General features: G+C 36.7%; 1 protein-coding gene across 16 annotated transcripts in view; it reads left to right on the forward strand.

Annotated features, from left to right (window-relative positions):
* CAPRIN2 (caprin family member 2) overlaps window positions 1-19,417 on the forward strand; it is a 43,711-nt gene extending 24,294 nt beyond the window's left edge. For 4 of the 16 annotated variants that reach the window (XM_004441171.3, XM_087442603.1, XM_087442609.1 and 1 more), the window contains 10 exons: window positions 2,110-2,232; window positions 3,259-3,340; window positions 4,671-4,726; window positions 7,166-7,270; window positions 8,571-8,717; window positions 11,980-12,148; window positions 13,733-13,915; window positions 14,703-14,803; window positions 17,258-17,321; window positions 18,495-19,417. In XM_004441171.3, coding sequence (XP_004441228.2) covers window positions 2,110-2,232; window positions 3,259-3,340; window positions 4,671-4,726; window positions 7,166-7,270; window positions 8,571-8,717; window positions 11,980-12,148; window positions 13,733-13,915; window positions 14,703-14,803; window positions 17,258-17,321; window positions 18,495-19,063 — 1,599 coding nt within the window. In that variant the 3' untranslated portion in view covers window positions 19,064-19,417. Of the gene's footprint in view, window positions 1-2,109; window positions 2,233-3,258; window positions 3,341-4,670; window positions 4,727-7,165; window positions 7,271-8,570; window positions 8,718-11,979; window positions 12,149-13,732; window positions 13,916-14,702; window positions 14,804-17,257; window positions 17,322-18,450 lie in introns of all 16 variants that reach the window. The other 12 variants (XM_087442610.1, XM_087442611.1, XM_014795875.2 and 9 more) reach the window with 12 other exon arrangements.
* The last annotated feature ends 2,241 nt before the right edge of the window (window positions 19,418-21,658 follow it).

Consider the following 21,658-nt stretch of genomic DNA (forward strand, 5'->3'; position numbering starts at 1 on the left):
GTGTGACTTTTTCTGACAGACTTTACATTTTTCTGTATTGTCTTGCTTCCCTCACACTCATTTGTAGTCACTGTGATTAGTGTGTACTCTTTGAAGAAGGTACATGGTGGTTGCAGACATTCCAGTAGTCAGGGAAGGATCTGAATTAGTTCTCTATTTTTGTTTCAAAATAAGAATTTTCTGGAGATGAAAACTATAGACATTAGATATTCTGTAATTAGGTTTTAGAGTATGAGATTTAGTTCAAATATAAGGCCTCATTCTGTTAATGACAAACAACCTATTTCAGGAGGACAAGAAGGCTTATGATGAATAATTTTTGGATGTGATGCTAGTTAGTGTTGCCTTTTATTAAATTATAAATTATTTACCACCATTTAAATGCAAACTTGTTACCACGTTGTTTGCTGAGAAATGTGAACGTCTTTTCCTCCTAGTGTTCTCCATCTCTGTCTGGTAGTGTTCCTTGCACTTCCATGCCTTTTTAGCCAAAGGCCTTCTGATAAGTCTTTGGTCCTCTAACAGTGTGAAAAACATTTTCCTTGGGGAAGTCAAAGCATTGCATTTTATAAATAAATTACCCCTACTTCAGTTCTACCTTATGGGAAGAGAATTGAAGAGTTATTTGTCTCCTTCTGCTCTCCTTTCTTTCTCTTTTCTTCAAGTGCTAATATTAATTTTAGCTTCTTCCTGACCCTGGGGAAGATTGATAGCCTTATTTCATTAACCAAATATCACACAACAGTAATTGTAGTATGACAACTATTTTGACAAGCTTACACTTAAAAACCCAATTTAGGGGCCAGCCCCGTGGCTTAGCGGTTAAGTGCGCACGCTCCGCTGCTGGCGGCCCGGTTTTGGGTCCCGGGCGCGCACCGACACACTGCTTCTCCGACCATGCTGAGGCCGCGTCCCACATACAGCAACTAGAAGGATGTGCAGCTATGACATACAACTATCTACTGGGGCTTTGGGGGAAAAATAAATAAATAAAATTATTTTTAAAAAAAAACCAATTTAATACCGCAATAAAACTTTTTAAAAAACCCAATTTGAAATTCCACTCGGTATAGCAATGCTGAGCCTTTACCATACCAGAATTTTGATGCCACGCTATTTGTTGAATGGTATTTAAAATCAGGGGTGCTTAGTTGGAAAGGTCGGAACTCGTATTTAATTTGCTTTTATGTCACAGACAGCATTATTTTAAAGTTGCAAATTCTTTCAGTGACTGAGAAGACACTTCTCTGTATAATACAGTATTTGTCTTACAATCTCAGCTGTCTGGAACATAACTAAGTACAGTCAAGGGCAAAATAAGGTTCAAAGCCTAAAGACTAGATAACATGAAATTAATCACTGAAGCTTGTACTTTTCTCCTAAAAGAGCTTTTCATATATTAATTTAGGGTCTGTTAACTCTTATTTTATATGACACTCTTGACAAGCTTAACTTAGGATTTCCCAGTGAATTAGAAGGTGGACAAGAGGAGCTGGTAGTGACGGGCACATTGACAACTGTAAGAAGTAAACATGAGGTCTAATTCAGGGTGGGCAGCAATCTTAAGCAATTTAGCCTGAGGGTTAACCACTTTATAAACATCAGTAGTCCCCTGAAGTATACTTTCTTTATGACAAAATATAATAGTGTATTTTCTCAGTATTTACATCTTAATGTTTCTGAAATCAGACACATCTTAAAAATAGGATGTATGTTTAATATGGTAGTAGTAATTTTTCCCCTGGAAAAAACCCACATCATTGGTGTGTCTTACAATCAGTGGCTTCTTATCATAGAGGACATAAGGTAACTGATGTTTATAATGAAACAACTTCCTATCGAGGAAATGCTGTTATTCTGGGTCTTCCCTTTAAAAAGAGGGTGTTTTAGAAAGATTTCCATTAAAGTTGTTCTGAAGGAAAAAAAGTGCTTAAAGTTTATTTAAATTATGTAGAAAATGTATCTATGTGGATATTCTTTACCTGAGATAAATCTGATAAATGAGCATTGCTGTGTTTTGATTTCATTAAGATGTAGTTATAAGCTGAGTTTCCTGTATAGGCTATTGAATTTGAACTTCACTCTTATGCCTTATGGTTTATCTTGTAGGTGCCTAAGCCTCTGCATCAGCCTGTAGGTTCTTCCTCTACCCTTCCAAAGGATCCAGTGTTGAGGAAAGAAAAACTGCAGGATCTGATGACCCAGATTCAAGGAACTTGTAACTTTATGCAAGTATGAGTCGTTCTTAAGTGAATCTTAAATGATATTCATGGAGCTACTAGTTTCTGATCTGAAGCATTATAATAAAGTTGTTGTTAGCTGTGTCACTTCCTAGCTCTGAGAATTTAGGAAGTTACTTAACTCTCTGCCTCAGTTTCTTTTTTGAAAAATGAGGGTAATAGTTCCTTTCCTAAGTTTTTGGTAAGGAATAAAGTGAATTAAACATATAAAAAACTTAAAGTGCTCAAATATTACTGCTGTAGATCATCAGTAGTTTCTGCTTAGATTGTGAGACCCTACTCTATGCTTGGTATTTCGGTAGGTGCAATTTCATTCATGAAATTCTGTTACAGAATTTCACAATAGTGTAATATTACTGAGGGATGAAGTAGACAAATAAGATATTTTTGTGTACTAAAAGAAATCTTGAGCTTTGGAATTAGACCTGTGTTTAAATCACATTTCTACCATTTACCGTCTATATAATTTGTGACAAGTTATTTAGCCTCCAACCCTCTACTTGTTTGTAAAATGAGGGAACTGTTTACCCATTCAGATTATTTGAAGATAAATAAAAGAACTAAAATGATCACTACAAGTGTGTGGTTTAAGTACTCAAAATGTTGGAAACATTTCTGGAAGAACCAAGATAGGCAGATGGGAGAAGAGAATGGCTTCTCATCATGAAAGTGTTTCAAAGCATGAGCTAGTTTAGTGGTTGAGATAAAATAATTAGACCCTCTCATTGGTTGGGTATAATAAAATAAGAGTTTAGTCCACACCAGGATTAATGTTTATGTTTAAGACCTCAAGTCAGGAGTTTTCCAAGTTAGGCCTTACAGTTACTGTTATAGTTTAACACGAGGCAACCTTAAAGTTTGACAATTACTTTAGATTTTATTTTTAACTCTTAATTTCTTCTCCTATAAAGACTAAGTTATTAACATCTTGAGTTAGTTATTAGCTAGATTTCTATAGCTTATAAGCTATGGACATTATTATGAATAATATTTGTTTCTACTCGTTTAAAATCTCTAGGAATCTATTCTGGATTTTGACAAACCTTCAAGTGCAATTCCATCGTCACAGCCGCCTTCAGCTACTCCAGGTAGCCCAGTAGGTATGTAATCATTCTTAAGACTTGGAACAAACAGCTGTAGGTCTAACAGTTGTTTCTTTTACAGATAAGTTTACTCTAGATATTTTAAGGATTAAACTGTATCTGTGTTAATTTATTCTGAATGTATCCATATGTTATCAGTTACCCATATCATATATGGGTAAATTACCATTGGGATATTAGTGTACTTAACTGACCTGTTTGCATTTTAGAGTAAGTTTCCAGATGGGTGAATGGAAATGTCCAATAGCTGTTTTTGCAACTTTTTATGTTCTACTTGGAGTGAATTCTGACTAGAACTTGCTTGACTCCTTTCCACTCTATAAATCTAGCACTGAGGCTTTTGGATCCTATGAGTGAAATTACCTCAGTGATATTTAGTACACTGATTAACACAGTGGCTAACGCTGGAGCTTAGATTTGAATCTGATCTGATGCTTCGAACTTTAGGCTTTTGCTCTACGCTAGTTTATCTCAGGAGAGGAGTGACATAATCAAAGCTGTAGTCCAGCTGTAGTGAGCAGTGCTCACCAGGTGGAAGATTGGTGTAGTGATACCTGAGTGCAGTAAGGAGAATAAATACAGAGTAATTAACAAAAGTGGTAGACATTAATTAGAAGAAACCAAACTGAAACTATGTAATTGAAAAGTATATTAATAAATACATGATCAAAGAGGAAAAAAACACCCAAGAGACAGATGACCCAACTAAGACTTACTTTGAAATTTGAAACTTAAGTATATCAGTTAATTACTATTCATGATAGCTCAGATTTTATCTTCCGGATTACTATTACCACTTATTTTTTTTTTTATTTTTTTTATTTTTTTTAAAGATTTTATTTATTCAGCTTTTTTCGCCCCAAAGCCCCAGTAGATAGTTGTATGTCATAGGTTCACATCCTTCTAGTTGCTGTACGCGGGACTCGGCCTCGCGCTGGACGGAGAAGTGGTGCCTCCGGGCGCTCCCAGGATCCGAACCCAGGCCGCTAGCATCAGAACGCGCGCACTTAACCGCTAAGCCACAGAGCCGGCCCTCCACTTATTTTTAAAAGTTATAGTTCCTTTATTTTGGAAGCCTTGAAATGCTGCTTTTCCCTGTTTAACCTTAAGAAGTCATTATGTATCACAGACGAAACTAGTATCCTATTCTTCTACAATTCTCTCTGACTCTTTTTAGAGCTCTAAGAGAAAGTTTGTGATGGACTTGAGACCTAGTCCTTCCAGCTACTGCTTTTTTGTAAAGTATAAACTTTAGTTTCCACTCAGTTGATGTGCATAAACTTTTCTCCTTCCTTAGTGATTTTACTGTTGATTTCACTCTCTGCAGCATCTACAGAACAAAATGTATCCAGTCAAAGTGATTTTCTTCAAGAGCCATTACAGGTAACTTCTCCAAAGTAATCTTTCATTTACTCTTCTTTGCTCATCAGGGAAGAAACTCTTGCTTTGGCAAGGAGGATCAGACTTACTGATTCTAATATACCTAACTGAATTATTGAAGATGTTCTAAGGTTATCTAGTTTTTTAGATTAAGTACAACTGGTCCTCAAAAGATTCCTTAATGACCATAGGGAGGATATCTGTTATATAGAGAAGGTTAGCTAACTTTAATAAGGAAAGAGCAAGCCTGAAGAATTCAGAGGTACCTTATCTGAGAATTTTACTTTGCTGTTGAGCTAAGTCAGTTAGTGTATCAGCATAGTAAAGGGTCTAAAGAAAGAAACTAATTTTGTTTAACCCATAGTTAACCAGTCTTCTCTCCCTTCCCACATAATAGTTAACACTCATTTTCACAGAACTAATTTTCACAGAACACACCTATAGATGTAAAGGGACTCGATCATTGAGATCTGTAAATGCCACATTGCATTTCCATCAATAGTGAGTTCAAGGTTTGCTAGTTTTCTGATCACTTCTTTTTAAAAACATTTGTCAGGATCCCTCTGTAAACCTTATGACAATTTTCTTAACAGTAGCTGCTTTGACAGTAGGTTAAATATTTTGACCAGGTGGTTCAACAGTTGTTGCCTTCCCTTCCAAAAACTTCTGAGTAAATACCATTTGTTTACAGTGGTTTATATTTAGTTTGATAAGGTGTGGCTCAATTTTCAAAATGTATTTGTCGAGCAAGGTCCATCACCCCACTTACTGCTATAACTAAAGAGTTCCATTTTATCTGTTTCAGCTGTTAGGGTTCTACATGAGACTTGCAGTTGACAAGTTAAATTTTTTTTTGAAAAGCTACTGGTCTAATTTAGTAGTTCTAGGGGCAGGCTTGTGGATGGCTGCATCAGAATCACTTGGTTATTTTAATAAAAATAGATACTCCTAAATATCACCTTAGACCTATTGGTTCAGAATTTCCAGGGGTGTTATCTAGTCGCCTGTATTTTTAATAAGCCCCTGGGGGCATCTGCACATCCATTTTTTTGAAACCACTCGTTTCCAACATCATGTTTACTCATCAATTCTTAAAACTACCTCCAGCTGGTCTATTTAAAGAGCTGTAATTTGGAAGCGAAAACTGCCATAACTTCTAAATAAGTACTAAAGAATCTATCTTTATCTTTTTTGTTGTTAATTAAGTTCAAAAGTCTTTTAAAGCTTAACTATGAAGTGGCCTGAGTTGCCTGAACTTAGCATCTGAATCTTTCTGCGGCAAGAGAGGGTTAATGTCCCCACAGCAGCCAGTCCCACTTATTTTGGGCAGTTGTCTCATTATTTTAATGAGAGAGCCAGAAGAAAGGCCTAGTTTTAGAAACACTCCAATCTTGTAATAGTTCTAATATTTTGGTCAAATCTAAATTACGCCTATTTATTTAGGTATATAAAATGTTCTAAAGGATTTCAAAATTTTTTTCCATAGGACTTTTTAAAAACTGGGTCCCTGTCTCCTTCCCAGGAAGTGACATATCATGATGACCCCTTCTAGAAGGTCACTGAAACATAACTGCTCTGATATTTGGTTACCATTAATTAGTTTCCAGGTCACCCATTTTATCACTTGGGCTCTGAGAACCACATCCAAGCATTTAGATAAAAGCAGTGGATTCCCTGACTTCTCAGACTTGGTGATTGCTAGATTTTTATGGGTCTCTCTGTTGTATTTTACTACCTGTTGTGCCATAGAATTCCTTCCTAGCCACTCTCTTAGCTTTTATTGGTTAGGGTTGTCATAGCCTTAGTTCCTATTGTGCTTTCTCCCAATTTTTATTTTATACATATTATTAGCTTCATTTTTTTTGTTAGAATTTTGGTGCTATTGTGATTTGTGTAGAGCTTATCCTTTCTGTTTATACTACTTCTACCTACCTCTTTAAGACACTGAGAGCACTTAGAGTAAAAGCATAGTTATTATGATCCCTGGCAGAGCTGTGCCTAGAGTGTTAAATGTACCCTGAGCTCATCTTCCAGTGAACTCACTTGAGTGCCAGATGGAAAATTTGGCCCCAGGTTTCCAGGACCAAGAATCTTGGTAAGTGAGGATGGGATTAGATATGTAGCTTTGGTGACCAGGCCTGGAAAGGCAAAGTAGCTGACTTCTTGGGTTTGAATCTCAGCTCTACCACTTAATTTTAGTGTGATCTTGGGTAAATTACTTAACCTTGCTTTGCCTTTGCCTGATTTTCAGTCAAATGGGGATAGTTGTACCAACCTCCTCATTGTTAGGAGTAAATATATTAATATGTGTGAAGTGTTTAATGCAGTGTTTAGCACTAGTGAGTTCTCAGTAAGAGTAACATTTTGAGAAGCCAGGGGCCCAAGAAATACGAAGTGAACAAAATGCGCCTTTTACAATGCTTTGTATCTTCCTGTGTCTAGGCTACTTCTTCTCCAGTTACTTGTAGCTCAAATACTTGCTTGGTTACTACCGATCAGGCTTCTTCGGGATCTGAAACAGAGTTTCGGACCTCAGAGACTCCTGAGGTAAAGAGAGACCATTGTCTTCATTTCTTTTCTGTCTTAAAGAATAGCAGAACCAGCTTATCTTACGAATTACAGACATGATCAGTTGAATGATTTAGTATTTATACTTCACTAATGTATTGCTTTCTATCGATGTTGTGGTCCAAGAACTTTTATACAGGTAACTTTTTTGTGACTTTGCCATACAAGTAGACTTAATAGTGTATTACCTTATCAGATACAAGAAATATGTCCAAATTGCTAATGTCAAAAAAAGATGAAAAGCTCTAGGTAGGATTAGGTCAACTTTCTCACTGTATTTATATTGAAGGAATCCTTACAAGAAAAATCTTTTCATTCATGTAACTGAAGACTCAATAACTTTATAGTGTTAATATTAGCACTGACTCAATTGGAATGAGTTACACTCTCTTTTTGGCTAATTTTTTCAAAAGCATTTTGACAGTACTATGTTTGTGCTTTCAATTCTAAAGTGATAATTTTTGCTGAGTTTGAGCAAATCCTTGAGAGAGATATAGCAAAGTAAGATGATTTTTTGGATTAATTTAGCAACTCGTGTGTTTTATTATTCTTTTGTTAACTATTATGCAAGAATATATATATATTCATTATAGACTGTAAGAATATAGATAAGCATTAGTTTTTATGGTGCTGACTTGGTCTAAGTTGAAATTATGAGGGTCCTCATTTTAAGGAGAGGAGGTGTTTGTTACCAAGTGAGTCATAGCTGTCTGCTTCATAATCTGATTAGGATTGGTCTTTGCTATCTTTTTAAACCTTTGGATTTATATTCTGTTATATCAAGGACTTGCTTATTCCCTTAAATAAGGATTATTTAGATTAGATCAGGTTTGGTTTTCTTTTTTAGGCAGCTGACTTAGAAATCCACTAACGAGACTTTAAAATAGAGAAAAATTAACACTGACTAAGCAACTAACCCAAAGTTTTTCTTAAGCCTAATTCTTATGTATAAACTTGGAATAAAATTAGATTCTTAACTGGAAAATACCATTACAGGGTTTGAAAAGGACTAGGTACTCATAAAAGTTCAGTCCCTCATCTGTTAGACTGATTGATAGTAAGACTCTCTCACATAGTCAGCAAGCTGTGCAAAGCAAATGCTAGTGTGCATGCTCAGCAGTTGAGATTTGAAATTGTAAGCAAAAGCTATTCTTTTGCATTTCTATGTCCAAATGTCATCCTATAGAACTTGCTGACTGATGCCAGTCTGGGGTTTAGTGTAAGTTAACTGCTTGTTATATGGCAGGTGATTGGCTGATGCTGCATTTCTCCTCCCCAGGCAGCAGTTCCCCCAAGCAAGCAACCGTCTTCACTAGCTTCTCCAAATCCTCCTATGTCAAAGGGCTCTGAACAGGGCTTCCAGTCACCTCCAGCAAGTAGTAGTTCAGTAACCATTAACACGGCACCCTTTCAAGCCATGCAGACAGTGAGTATGAAACGTGAATGATGATTGTAGTTCTTTATTCCTGTTAAAAAACCATTATTTCTCTTACGTCTATTTTTGGGTACTATGTGAAAAAATTTACCATTTGTATTCCTCTTATTTGGGCTGGTAGAATTTGCATTTGTCCAATGGAAATATTGTTTGTGGCAGAAGAGTATTAAATCCAAAGCTTTGAGAATTTTGAATGGGTTATCTTATCAGAACATATTTCCCTCTCTGAAAATTAGTAGCAGGCAAAGCTAAGGACCCATATTAAACAAATGAAATGTGTGGGTGAGAAACATAATTTTCTATGAACAGCTTAATATAATACTAACCATTACTAATGTCACACTAGTGATGTTCCATAGCATCAGTAACCTGAAATACAGGACACATACTTGGTTGTTCTATCATTGTTGAAACTTTCATTTGATTTCATCTTGATCTCATGCCGGTTTTTGGAGAATAGTTCAGATTTGTGTGGTATTTTGAATTACATATTCCTATACAGATTGTAGTTTAAAACTTTTTTTAAGGTAATATTACAACTAGATTTGTATGTTTATTCTCTAAACACAGAATAGTATAAACACAGTTCTGTAGAAAACGACAAAAAGTCTTAGTCAATAAGTACCTTTCCTGGGGTGCTTAATGTCCCATTCCAGGTACTTTTGAGCGATGGCGGGGCCAGTGGAGTGGCAGTGGAAAGCAGGCACAGTGCAAGGAGACAAGCTGGTGAATCCAGACACCTGCATTCACACGTTTTACCGCTCCCTGCTTGGCCACTTCAAACAGCTCGCTTTCCCTCTTTCCTTGTCAGTCTATCCTGCACAGTATTGCCACATTGGTTTTATTAACTTCTTCTTATTCCTAATTAAAAGCAAACAGTGGTCCATTACAGAATGAAATTGCAAGTCCTTTGCCTGACACTCAGTAACTTTTGAAGTCTGGCATAACCTGCCAGACAAGTCCCCTGTGCTTGCCATGCACATTCTTATCATAATACTTTTTTTGCTCATATCAATCTGTCTTCTCTACCTGTTTGAATCCTATCCAGTACAAATCGGTTCTTGTTTGTTTCTTCGTTTGTTCATTCATTCATTCATTCATTCAACACAGGTAGTTATGAAGCCAGGCACTGTTCTTAATCAGTGGAGTTGTAGCAATGAAAAAGAGACAAGTCCGTGTGCTTAAGAAGCTTACATTTTGTTACAGAGGTGGGAGGGCTAGAGAGAAAAACACTCATATATATAATCAAGTGCTATGTGTTGTGAGGAAAAATGGAGCAGGAGAAGGGGGCTAGAGAGTAATAGAAGTGCTATTTTACAGACAATGGCCAGGGTCTGGACAGGTCATTGCCTGTCGTATAGTAGAAATTCAGTAAATGGCAGATTTTTTCATTCATTTTTAGTTTTTGAAAAAGTACCTTCTTTCCTTATTTAGCTTTCATTCTCAGTAAGCATTATTATGATAGCATAATAGCAGGAAGATTAACTTTTGTGCTTGGGTTTAAATTCTGTCAGAAATCAAATAGAAATTTTTTTTTTTTTACTGTGGTAAAATATGTGTAACAAAATTTATTTTAACGTTTTATTTTGTTTTGTTTTTTTGGCTGAGGAAGATTTGTTCTGAGTTAACATCTGTTGCCCAATCCTCCTCCTTTTTTGCTTGAGGAAGATTAACCCTGAGCTAACATCTGTGCCAGTCTTCCTCCATTTTTTGTATGTGGGTCGCCGCCACAGCATGGCTGATGAGTGGAGTAGGTCCTCACCCAGGATCTGAACCTGTGAACCCAGGCCACCAAAGCGGAGTCCATGGAACTTGAACCACTCGGCCACGGGGCCGGCCCCAATTTTAACCATTTTTTTTTTTTTTTTTTTTTTTTTTGTGAGGAGATCAGCCCTGTGCTAACATCCGCCAATCCTCCTCTTTTTTTGCTGAGGAAGACGGCCCTGGGCTAACATCTGTGCCCATCTTCCTCCACTTTATATGGGACGCCGCCACAGCATGGCTTGCCAAGCAGTGCGTCGGTGCGCGCCCGGGATCCGAACCAGCGAACCCTGGGCCGCCGCAGCGGAGCGCGTGCACTTAACCGCTTGCGCCACCGGGCCGGCCCCTTAACCATTTTTAAGTGTATAATTTAGTGGCATTAAGTACATCCACAGTGTTGTGCAACCATTGCCACTATCTATTTATAGAACGTTTTCATCATCCAACAGAAACTCTGTACCCATTAAATGATAACTGCTTATTCCTCCCTCTCACCAGCCCCTTATAACCTCTTTGCTACTTTTTGTCTCTATGAATTTACCTATTCTAGGTACCTCATATAAGTGGAATCACAATGTTTGTCCTTTTGTATCTGGCTTATTTCACTTAGCATAATGTTTTCAAGGTTCATCCATGTTGTAGCATTGATGACAATTTCATTCCTTTTATTGCTAAATATTCTCTTGTATTTATATATCACATTTTGTTTATCCATTCATCTGTTGATGAATACTTGGGTTGTTTTCACTTTTTGGCTTTTATGAGTAATGCTGCTTTGAATATTGGTGTACAAATATTTATTTGAGTCTCTGCTGTCAATTGTTTTGGGTGGATACCTAGAAGTGGAATTTGCTGGATCATATGGTAATTCTGTTTAACTATTTGAGGAACTGCATACTGTTTTCTACAGTGGTTGCACCATTTTATATTCGTGCCAGTAGTGCACGAGGGTCCAGTTTCACCACATCCTCACTGACACTTAGATTTTCTGTTTTTTTGAGAATAGCCATCCTAATGGGTATGAAGTGATCTTATTGTGGTTTTAATTTATATTTCCCTAATGACTAACATATTGAGCATCTTTTCATGTGCTTGTTGGCCATTTATCTTCTTTGGAGAAATGTCTATTCAGGTCCTTTGCCCATCAAATAAAAGTTTTTGAATGTTGCCGAGTTTTGCTGGGTGTTACCCTTAATCATTTTCTTTTTTTTATTTTTTTTTTATTTTATTTATTTTATTTTTTCCCCCCAAAGCCCCAGTAGATAGTTGTATGTCATAGCTGCACATCCTTCTAGTTGCTGTATGTGGGACTTGGCCTCAGGATGGACGGAGAAGTGGTGCCTCCATGCGCACCCGGGATGCGCACCCGGGATCCGAACCCGGGCCACCAGCATTGCAGCGCGCGCACTTAACCACCAAGCCACAGGGCCGGCCCCCTTAATCATTTTCTATGAAGCTTCACAAATAACTCAATGTACCCTTGTCTTTTAAGGTATTTAATGTTAATGCACCTCTGCCTCCACGGAAAGAACAAGAAATAAAAGAATCCCCTTATTCATCTGGCTACAATCAGAGTTTTACTACAGCAAGTACGCAAACACCACCCCAGTGCCAACTGCCAGCTATACATGTGGAACAGACTGTCCTTTCTCAAGAGTCTGGTAAGATCTTTGCATTTGATATTTTGAAGATCTAGATGACAGCTAATTGAAAGGAACGCAAGCCTGTAGTGACACTTTAGAGGTTCTTTCCTGACTACTTAGCATTATCTCTTCAAAGATTCAAGTGTTAAGAAATACTTAATGCCTTTTCCTGTATTTAGTTAAATTCACTTATTAATTTTAACTTTGTAGAAGTAGAGTTTAGATGGTTGATTTAACCTTGAAGTAGGCTCATGTTTTTAAATCTGATTGCTTTGATTCCCATTGACAGTGAGAGAAGTAGATAGGGCACTATCCAGCTGCTTTTATGAAGGTTGTGAAACCATTCTGTTAAATCTTTTAGTACAGACAGATGACTATTGGGCTTTTTCTCTTTTCTTCCCTCTTATAACAAAGCAGTGATTAATGAGAAGATATAACTTAGTGTGCTTATTCCACTCTTTGCTTAGAGATGGGAGACTATTTTGATCTCTTATGCTGTTCTAATACATGAAAGAATAGGCAACTTTGTAGTTATTTCCTAATTTAACAAGCATTTGTAGATTTTATTGTTGGTATTTCAGACCCCTATTAAGTTTTCTAAAACTTAAGCCTGAGCAGATGAATTAAGGATTCTGGGTACTTGGTTATTCACAGGAGGTAGTAAATGTAAATCCCTGGACCTAGCCACAAATGACCTCATTCTGTTCTCACCTGTACTGTGAAAACATAGGGCAGGTGATTTACATAAAGGATATTTTTGTCATATGCCTTCTCAGTTACAGTATTAATTAAAATTCATTATCTTTTACTCCTTGATCTGGAGTAGTTAGCCTGTTTTTTCCTTTAATTGTGGTAAAATATCCATAACATAAAATTTACCATTTAACCATTCTTAAGTGTACAATTTTGTGGCGTTACATACATCCGGATTGTTGTGCAGCCAGCACCACCATCCATTTCTCAAGACTTTTTCATCTTCCCCAACTGAAACTCTGTACCCATTTAACTCCCCATTCCCCTCTCCCTCTAACCCTAAGCAACCACCATTCTACTCTGTCACTAAGAATTTGACTACTCTAGGTACGGTCATGTGCCGCATAATGACGTTTTGGTCAGTGACAGACTGCATAGATTACTACCATATAGCCTGCATGTGTAGTAGGCTGTACCATCTAGGTTTGTGTAAGTACACTCTGTGATGTTTGCACAACAATGAAATCGCCTAACGATACATTTGTTAGAACGTATCCCCATTGTTAAGCGACACGTGACTGTACTTACTTTATGTAAGTGGAATCATACAATATTTGTCCTTTTGTGACTGGCCCTTTCAGCATAATGTCTTCAAGTTTCATCCATGTTGTAGCATGTGTCAGGATTTCCTTCCTTTTTAAGGTTGAATAATATTCTATTACTTATATATATATATATGGAGAGAGATCTGTATCTCTCTCTATATGTATACATACATATATATAGCACCTGTTTTGTTTAAAAGGGAGAAAATTATATTAAAGGTTTTTGATATACAGTGACTTTAAAGTACAAAGAATATTAATTTATTACCGTTTAACTCTTGGACTCTAAAACTGTTTCCTTAAGCAGCAAGTTATCCCGATGGAACTATTCAAGTAAGCAATGGTAGCCTTGCCTTTTACCCAGCACAGACGAATGTATTTCCCAGACCCTCTCAACCATTTGTCAATAGCCGGGGATCTGTTAGAGGATGTACTCGTGGTGGGAGATTACTAACCAATTCGTATCGGTCCCCTGGTGGTTATAAAGGTATGCTCTGAATAAAATTTAATTATACTGAATTATTTTGTCTATATATTTACTTGACTCAAACTATTTTTACTTTACCTTGTTCCTTTTTGTAGTCGCCATTTATAATGGAGAATTCCCTATTTCTGCAAAACGCAGTATTTTTAATATACCTATCGTTTATAACAAAGAAACTTTTTGTATGAAAAACAGATTGATCCTGTAATTTATTGAAATGAAAGATTGAGCATCTTGTTTTTCCAGGGATGAATTTTGGTTTTCATATTTGAATAATGTCTTTCTTTTGTTAATTGACTTGACTGCTCAAACTACATTATAATTAGACAATGTCCATTTTCTAGTTATTTGTCTATCAGAGTATATCACAGATGAAAACTTAAACTTTGAGACTATAACTGTGATAGTCTCTTAAGTTTTAGATGTGGTTCCAAGTATTCTAGTCACTGATTGGTATTAGCAAAAGTGCTCTAGACAGAGGCCCCAACTACCTAATTGCCCTACCACTTCCCTTTCCCACCCCCACCCACATCCCAGCAATAGGAAATTTCTACATATAAATTTCTGAATAGTCTACATATGTTAGCAATATTTTATAAATGTGTGTTTTATTGTGGAAGCAATATTAGTATAGTTTTCTTAAAAAAGGCAGAAATCTAATGATTAAATTATAGGATCAGTTTAACTTTTAAAGTGGTATAGAATTAGACTATTTAAAAGTTTAGTTTTAAACTTTAAATTTAAAAGCTTAGTTTTGCCCATAATTTTATCTAAGTTGTTTGTTTATTAGGTTTTGATACTTATAGAGGACCTCCTTCAATTTCCAATGGAAATTATAGCCAGCTACAGTTCCAAGCTAGAGAGTATCCTGGAACATCTTATTCCCAAAGGGTAAGAATAGTTGTCACAGTTGAATAGTAGTACAGTTGTTGATGTTAAACTGGTGATTAAACTGTAGCAGAGTCGTAATTTGTTTTGTATAAAGGCACTCTTCGTTTTGGAACTACTTGTAAGTACTATGGGGAGTTGAATTGGAAGCTTTTCCAATAACCCTAGGAGGATAAATGACTACTGCCCTTTATACAGAACTTAGAAGGTCTTAAGGACTTTATTAATCATGTTGTTTGCATTAACTCATTTACTCCTTCACCCTATAAGAGAAACTGGGGTCCAGAAATAAGTTAAATAACTTGTCTAAGGTCACTCAGCAAGTAAATGGTAAAACTAAATTAGATGCAAGTTTCTTAACTCCAGAGCCCATGATCCTAACTCTACTATATTGCCTTCAATTTAACTTTTCTAGATATCAAGTACAGCAAAGCCCTTCTTTATAAGTTTAATTTTTGTTTATTCTGATTTGAATAGCTCAGCAAATTTTCTTTGCTACATGTGATAAAAGACCAATAGGAGGATGTTAGACATTCCACTTCAAAGACCTTGGGAACTCCCTGTCATTGGTCACATGTGGGAAGTTTCTACATCAGCATTTTCAGTTTTGAAGTTCTACAAGCCTTTAAATATATATATGGGCCGGCCCTGTGGCTTGGTGGTTAAGTGCGCGCACTGCAATGCTGGTGGCCCGGGTTCGGATCCCGGGTGCGCATAGAGGCACCACTTCTCCGTCCATCCTGAGGCCGAGTCCCACATACAGCAACTAGAAGGATGTGCAGCTATGACATACAACTATCTACTGGGGCTTTGGGGGGAAAAAATTAAATAAATAAAATCTTTAAATATATATATGGTATCATATTGAGTTCCGTTAGTAACATATAAAGTACCTGTGTTTGAAGAGCTTAGTTGCGTGAGGTAAGATAGATGTCTATACAGAGGCAATATTGAAAAGGGGTGAAGAACATATCTTGAAGAACACACTAGGTCACATGAATGACTCGGGTTTGACCCCTGATTTCACCACTTCTTTTGTTGTGTGACCTTGGACATGTTACTTAAACTTTTGAGCTCTAGTTCCTCATCTGTTAGATAAGACTCATCTGTTCAAGTTAGTCATCTTACTCTGAAGTGTTGTGAGAATTACTTTATGAGATATTTTGAGGATTAAGTGAACTAATACATATAAGTGCTTGGCACCATGATGCCAGGTGTATAACAGGCATGCAAATGTTAGCTGTTATTACACGATCATCAGGTACTGTGTGTGCAAGGAGTGCATTGATTGATATAGACTTCAGTAATGGAGCTGTCTGTTGTTAACACCAATATTCGAGTGTTTTTGTGTGCTGCTTTGCATTTCTTCCTGAAGAAATGTAAGATATTAGTAATAGTGCTTGCTATTGGGAAGAGGACTAGGCGTCTGGGGTAGGAGACTTAATTATTGTTTTTATTGCATACCTGCTTGTCCTGTTTAAATTTTTTATTACATGTGTTAATCTAATTACACTATGAATAATTCTTTTCATGAATTGTATGGAGGCTGACTTTCACCATACTTGGGAATCAGTTTGAAATGTTGCCTCTTGAACTTTTTTTCTTGAAGATCTTAGGTTGTGTTTCCAGGCAATAATACATTCATGCAATATAATTCTTTTTTTGTGTGTGTGTGTGTGTGTGTGTGTGTGTGTGGAAGATCAGCCCTGAGCTAACATCCGTGCTAATCCTCCTCTTTTTTTTTGCTGAGGAAGACCAGCTGTGAGCTAACATCTATTGCCAATCCTCCTCCTTTTTCCCAAAGCCCCAGTAGATAGTTGTATGTCATAGTTGCACATCCTTCTAGTTGCTGTACGTGGGACTCGGCCTCAGCATGGCTGGAGAAGCGGTGCGTTGGTGCACGCCTGGAATCCAAACCCGGGCCGCCGGTAGCGGAGCATGCGCACCCAACCACTAAGCCACGGGGCCGGCCCCATGCAATATAATTCTTATCAAGTCCCCTGTTAAAACAAAAAAAACCCTACCATAGTTTGTAATTGTCCTCACAGTTTGGTTTAAGATTGAGCAAGATTGAAAAAGTCTGTGTTCTTGCTTTATTATCTCCTTTTGTATTGAGATGAGGGACAGAGGACCATGCCTGAATTTCCCTCACTCTCTGGCATTGTATCTTTTACATAATGTTCTCTAGATGCTTTATTGTTTTTGCAACTATTAACATATCTAATTGGTCAGGTTAATTAACCAATGAAGCAAGTATTGCTATTGTTGCCCTTGGTTTATTTGTTTTCCTTGGCGTTTGGAGACATCTGAGCTTTGGTTGCTGGAGAAGCCAAATAAAGGGCTAAGAGGACTTTAATTTCACAAATTTACCAGCCAGTAATCCTGTGTAATATCGTCTTGCATTAATTATCGTCTTGCATTTTTGATGTCAAGGTAAATATTATGTGTTCATTTTAGGATAATTTCCAGCAGTGTTACAAGCGAGGAGGGACATCTGGCGGTCCTCGGGCGAATTCAAGAGGTAAGGATAATTAACTGAGTAGTCTATGTACCCAGAACATACCTCTAGATCTTTCTTCATCTTCTCTCAAGTTCTTCCCAAAGTACATTGTTTTCAGTACTATCTTTTGAGGTGTTCAGTTGCTTAAGTGTAGTGCTGAAGACCTGAGGAAGATATTAGACTACTAGAAAGGCTGCAGAAATCAGTTGTTAGTTTAATTAAAAGTGTATGGGGGGGTGTGTGTTTAAAAATTTGCTTGACACCAGAGCATAATTTAACCTGAGATATGTATTCACTATGCTGACTTCAAATAATTTCCTGTGATGTTTCAGGATCATGGTTTTTGTAGTAATGGGCACTTATAGATACTCTAGTGTCATGACATTGATAGATTGGAATAAACAACAATTAAGACACAAGGACTTGAAGCAAAAGCAGGATACTTGTAATACTTCTTAAAATGTAAAGGTACTATTGAAAGATTCAGGGTAACTGAGAAAATCAAGAATTACTGAAGATTAACTAACTTTGTCACAGGAAAACAGAGTTTTTTTCATTTTAAGAAAGTAGCCAATATTCTCATTGCTTTTGCTTTATATCTGAGCAGTGTTTTCGTACAGTACTGAAAACATTAAAATTTCATGATATCATATTAACTTGGAAATAAAGAACAAGCATTAATCATGGGGAAATGTCTTTGAATGGCTAGTGGCTAGTAGTTCTAAAAGTTGGTTCTTTTATGTTACCTCAGTTTTCTTGAGTCCTTCTACATTAGATACTTTGAGTAGATTTATCACTGAGGAATTAAGAACTGAATGAGAATTATGGGAGAAAGATAAAGAAGTAAAAAGAGTGTTCAAACCTGGGTTTTAGACTTGGATCACCTTAACTAGTGGTAAGTTATCCAACCTTTGAGGGCCTCATTTTCTTAATCTTAAAAAAAAAAAAAAAAAAAAAATGAGGCTACCAGATAAAATCATCTAGTCCCCTTCTGGCTTTAGAATAGTAGTATAAAAGCCTATTGCCAGAAAAATCTAGAAAAGTATACTGCAGCTATACGTTATTGGGTTTTTTTTTTTTGGAATTTACTATAAAATGTATCTTTGTCTGTGTTTCAGTAGCCGACTAATGTTAAATATTGTGTTCAAAGCTAACTGCTTCATTATGAGAAACTCACTGTTGCTAATAAAACAGCAGGGTGGAGTGATTCTTCTCAGGTGAGCAGCCCAGAGAGAGACAACGAAACCTTTAACAGTGGTGACTCTGGACAAGGAGACTCCCGTAGCATGACCCCTGTGGATGTGCCAGTGACAAATCCAGCAGCCACCATACTGCCAGTACACGTCTATCCCCTGCCTCAGCAGATGCGAGTTGCCTTCTCAGCAGCCAGAACCTCTAATCTCGCCCCTGGAACTTTAGACCAACCTATTGTGTTTGATCTTCTTCTGAACAACTTGGGAGAAACTTTTGATCTTCAGCTTGGTAGATTTAATTGTCCGGTGAATGGCACTTACGTTTTCATTTTTCACATGCTAAAGCTGGCAGTGAATGTGCCACTGTATGTCAACCTCATGAAGAATGAAGAGGTCTTGGTATCTGCCTATGCCAATGATGGTGCTCCAGACCATGAAACTGCTAGCAATCATGCAATTCTTCAGCTCTTCCAGGGAGACCAGATATGGTTACGTTTGCACAGGGGAGCAATTTATGGAAGTAGTTGGAAATATTCTACGTTTTCAGGCTATCTTCTTTATCAAGATTGAAAGTCAGTTCAGAATTGACAATAAAAGGATGGTGTTCTAATTAGCGGGATTAAAGGAAAAGTAGTCCTTGCCCTTGTGACTGATTGGTTTAGGAAAATGTTTTCATTCCTAGAGGAAGGAGAAGGTCCTTAGTTTTTTGTTTTCCTCTCCAAGGTGAAAAATTTCAAGCTGAATGACAATTAGCACTAATCTGGCACTTTATAAATTGTGATGTAGCCTCGCTAGTCAAGCTGTGAATGTATATTGTTTGCACTTAATCCTTAACTGTATTAACGTTCAGCTTACTAAACTGACTGCCTCAAGTTCAGGCAAGTTATAATGCCTTGTTGTGCCTCAATAAAAAAGTTATCTGCACCTTCAGTGTTCTTATTTGATTAAACATTTAGTTGAGAGGTAAAATATCTAATTTATAGTATTCATCACTGATAACTCTTGAATGGGTATTCATGAGTTCATGCTATTATTTTAAAATAAGCCTTTTATATATAATAACTCCTTTTAGAGTTAACTTTTCTCTCATATTTACATGTCATTTCATGAGAAGATTTCCTCTGTTTTCCATTGGCCAAATCACATTCTCCTTGAAGCTGTTTGCAATAGGGCATGTGCTATCCTTTAGTTAGCTATCTTCAGGTACCTACTACATGTGTAATAATACAGGATACAATAAGAGATACACAGGTGGGACTACTGGTCCACCATCAGTAAGTCTTAACGCTTTCTAGTGGGTTCTAAGTTTAATTTTTGCAAAATGTTTAGTCATTGAAAGCATAGGTCTGTCATCAGGCAATGCTGTGTTTGAGTGCTGATTGTGTTCTTGGCAAATTATTTTACCTCTAAGATCTCTATTTAGTAACTGATCTTGGGCAAGTGATTTTAACCTCTAAGATCTTTTTTTTTTTTTTAAGACCATTTCCCCAAATGTAAAATGGGGATGATGACAGATCAACCTCAGAGTGCAATTTTGAAGTTCAACTAAGAATATATCTAAAAGACTTAACACAGTGCCTGGCACATAAGCATTTAATAAATGTTAGGTGCTATAATTGTTTTTTTTCTCATTCTGAAAACTTCAGGGTTCTGTGTGTGAGTATATATTGTTTTATGCAGTATAGCAGGCACTGCCAGAGTTTAGTATCCATTCTAGACATGTAGCATTTTCTCACACTTCACAATTTAAGCTTGTATATGTTTCTCATTAATAAAAACTTAATATTTTATTTCTCAGTTACTTTAAAGAACAGTTTTTAAAAGTAAGCATTTCGATTGCAATATTCTGGAATATATTAAGGGTTGGAGGAGGGCATTCTTACTCTGCAACCAAGGGAAGTCACTTGCTGAGGCAGAAAGTTCTTGTTTTCATCCTCCTCTCACTCTGAGGTGTTAAATAATCTCAGGAAGATGGTATAAGAGCATTAAATTATTATAGTTAATATTTTTGAGCTGGATTAAACCCTGAAGCCATGTTTAACTCTCCATGATGTTAAATGTTGGTATAGTGTTCTAAAGATAGAGAATGAATGTGATTCACTGTTTAACAGAACTTTTTCAACTCATGGTAGGTACTTTGTGGGTTAGGGACATTAGTATTCCAGTTAAATAAATTAGTTCGTGGCTTTTATATCCAGAACACAAACTAAAAAGTATACAGGAAAGTAGAACTATGATTAAATAATGAGGGGAAAACTTGATGTTTGAGAACAGTTGTTATCAAGTTCTGGGAGGCCCTTTGTAGCCATTATGTTTTCTACTGCGTTAGAATCTTGAGCTTAGTCTTTTCTCCTGCACACAATCAGTGTTTATTTAAAGTATTGTAAGTGATTCTTTATATTTTTTAAGGTAAGTGTCCAACAACAAGAGTATCCTCTCCTGATAATAGTCACATTTTAGGAGAATACATTTATTTTAAATTTCTGGACTCTCAATTCTATTTCATTGATCTATATATGTCTATCCTTTTTTTTTAATTGAAGTCATATTGGCTTATAACATGTAAATTTCAGGTGTACATTATCATATTTTAGTTTCTGTATAGACTGCATCATGTTCACCATCAACAGTCTGGTTTTTATCCGTCATGTGTGCCCCTTTATACCTTTTGCCCTCCCCCCACCCCCTTCCCCTCTGGTAACCACTAATCTGTTCTCCTTGTCCATGTGTTTATCTTCCACGTGAGTGAAATTGTATGGTATTTGTCCTTCTTTGACTTATTTTGCTTAGTGTAATACCCTCAAGGTCCATCCATGTTGTCACAAATGGCACGATTTTTGTCTTTTTTTTATGGCTGAGTAGTATTCCATTTTGTATATATACCACATCTTTATCCATTCATTTGTTGATGGACACTTGGGTTGCTTCCACATCTTGGCTATTGTGAATAATGCTGGGATGAACATAGGGGTGTGGAAATCTCTTTGAATTGTTGATTTCACGTTCTTTGGATAAATACCCAGTGGTGGGATAGCTGAGTCGTATGGTATTTCTATTTTTAGTTTTTTGAGAAATCTCCATACTGTTTTCCATAGTGGCTGCACCAGTTTGCATTCTCATCAACAGTGTATGAGGGTTCCCTTTTCTTTAGAAGAGTACTTGAAG

This window comes from Ceratotherium simum, chromosome 17 (genome assembly GCF_057802395.1).
Source record: "Ceratotherium simum simum isolate JZ-2026a chromosome 17, ASM5780239v1, whole genome shotgun sequence".
Taxonomy (NCBI): domain Eukaryota; kingdom Metazoa; phylum Chordata; class Mammalia; order Perissodactyla; family Rhinocerotidae; genus Ceratotherium; species Ceratotherium simum.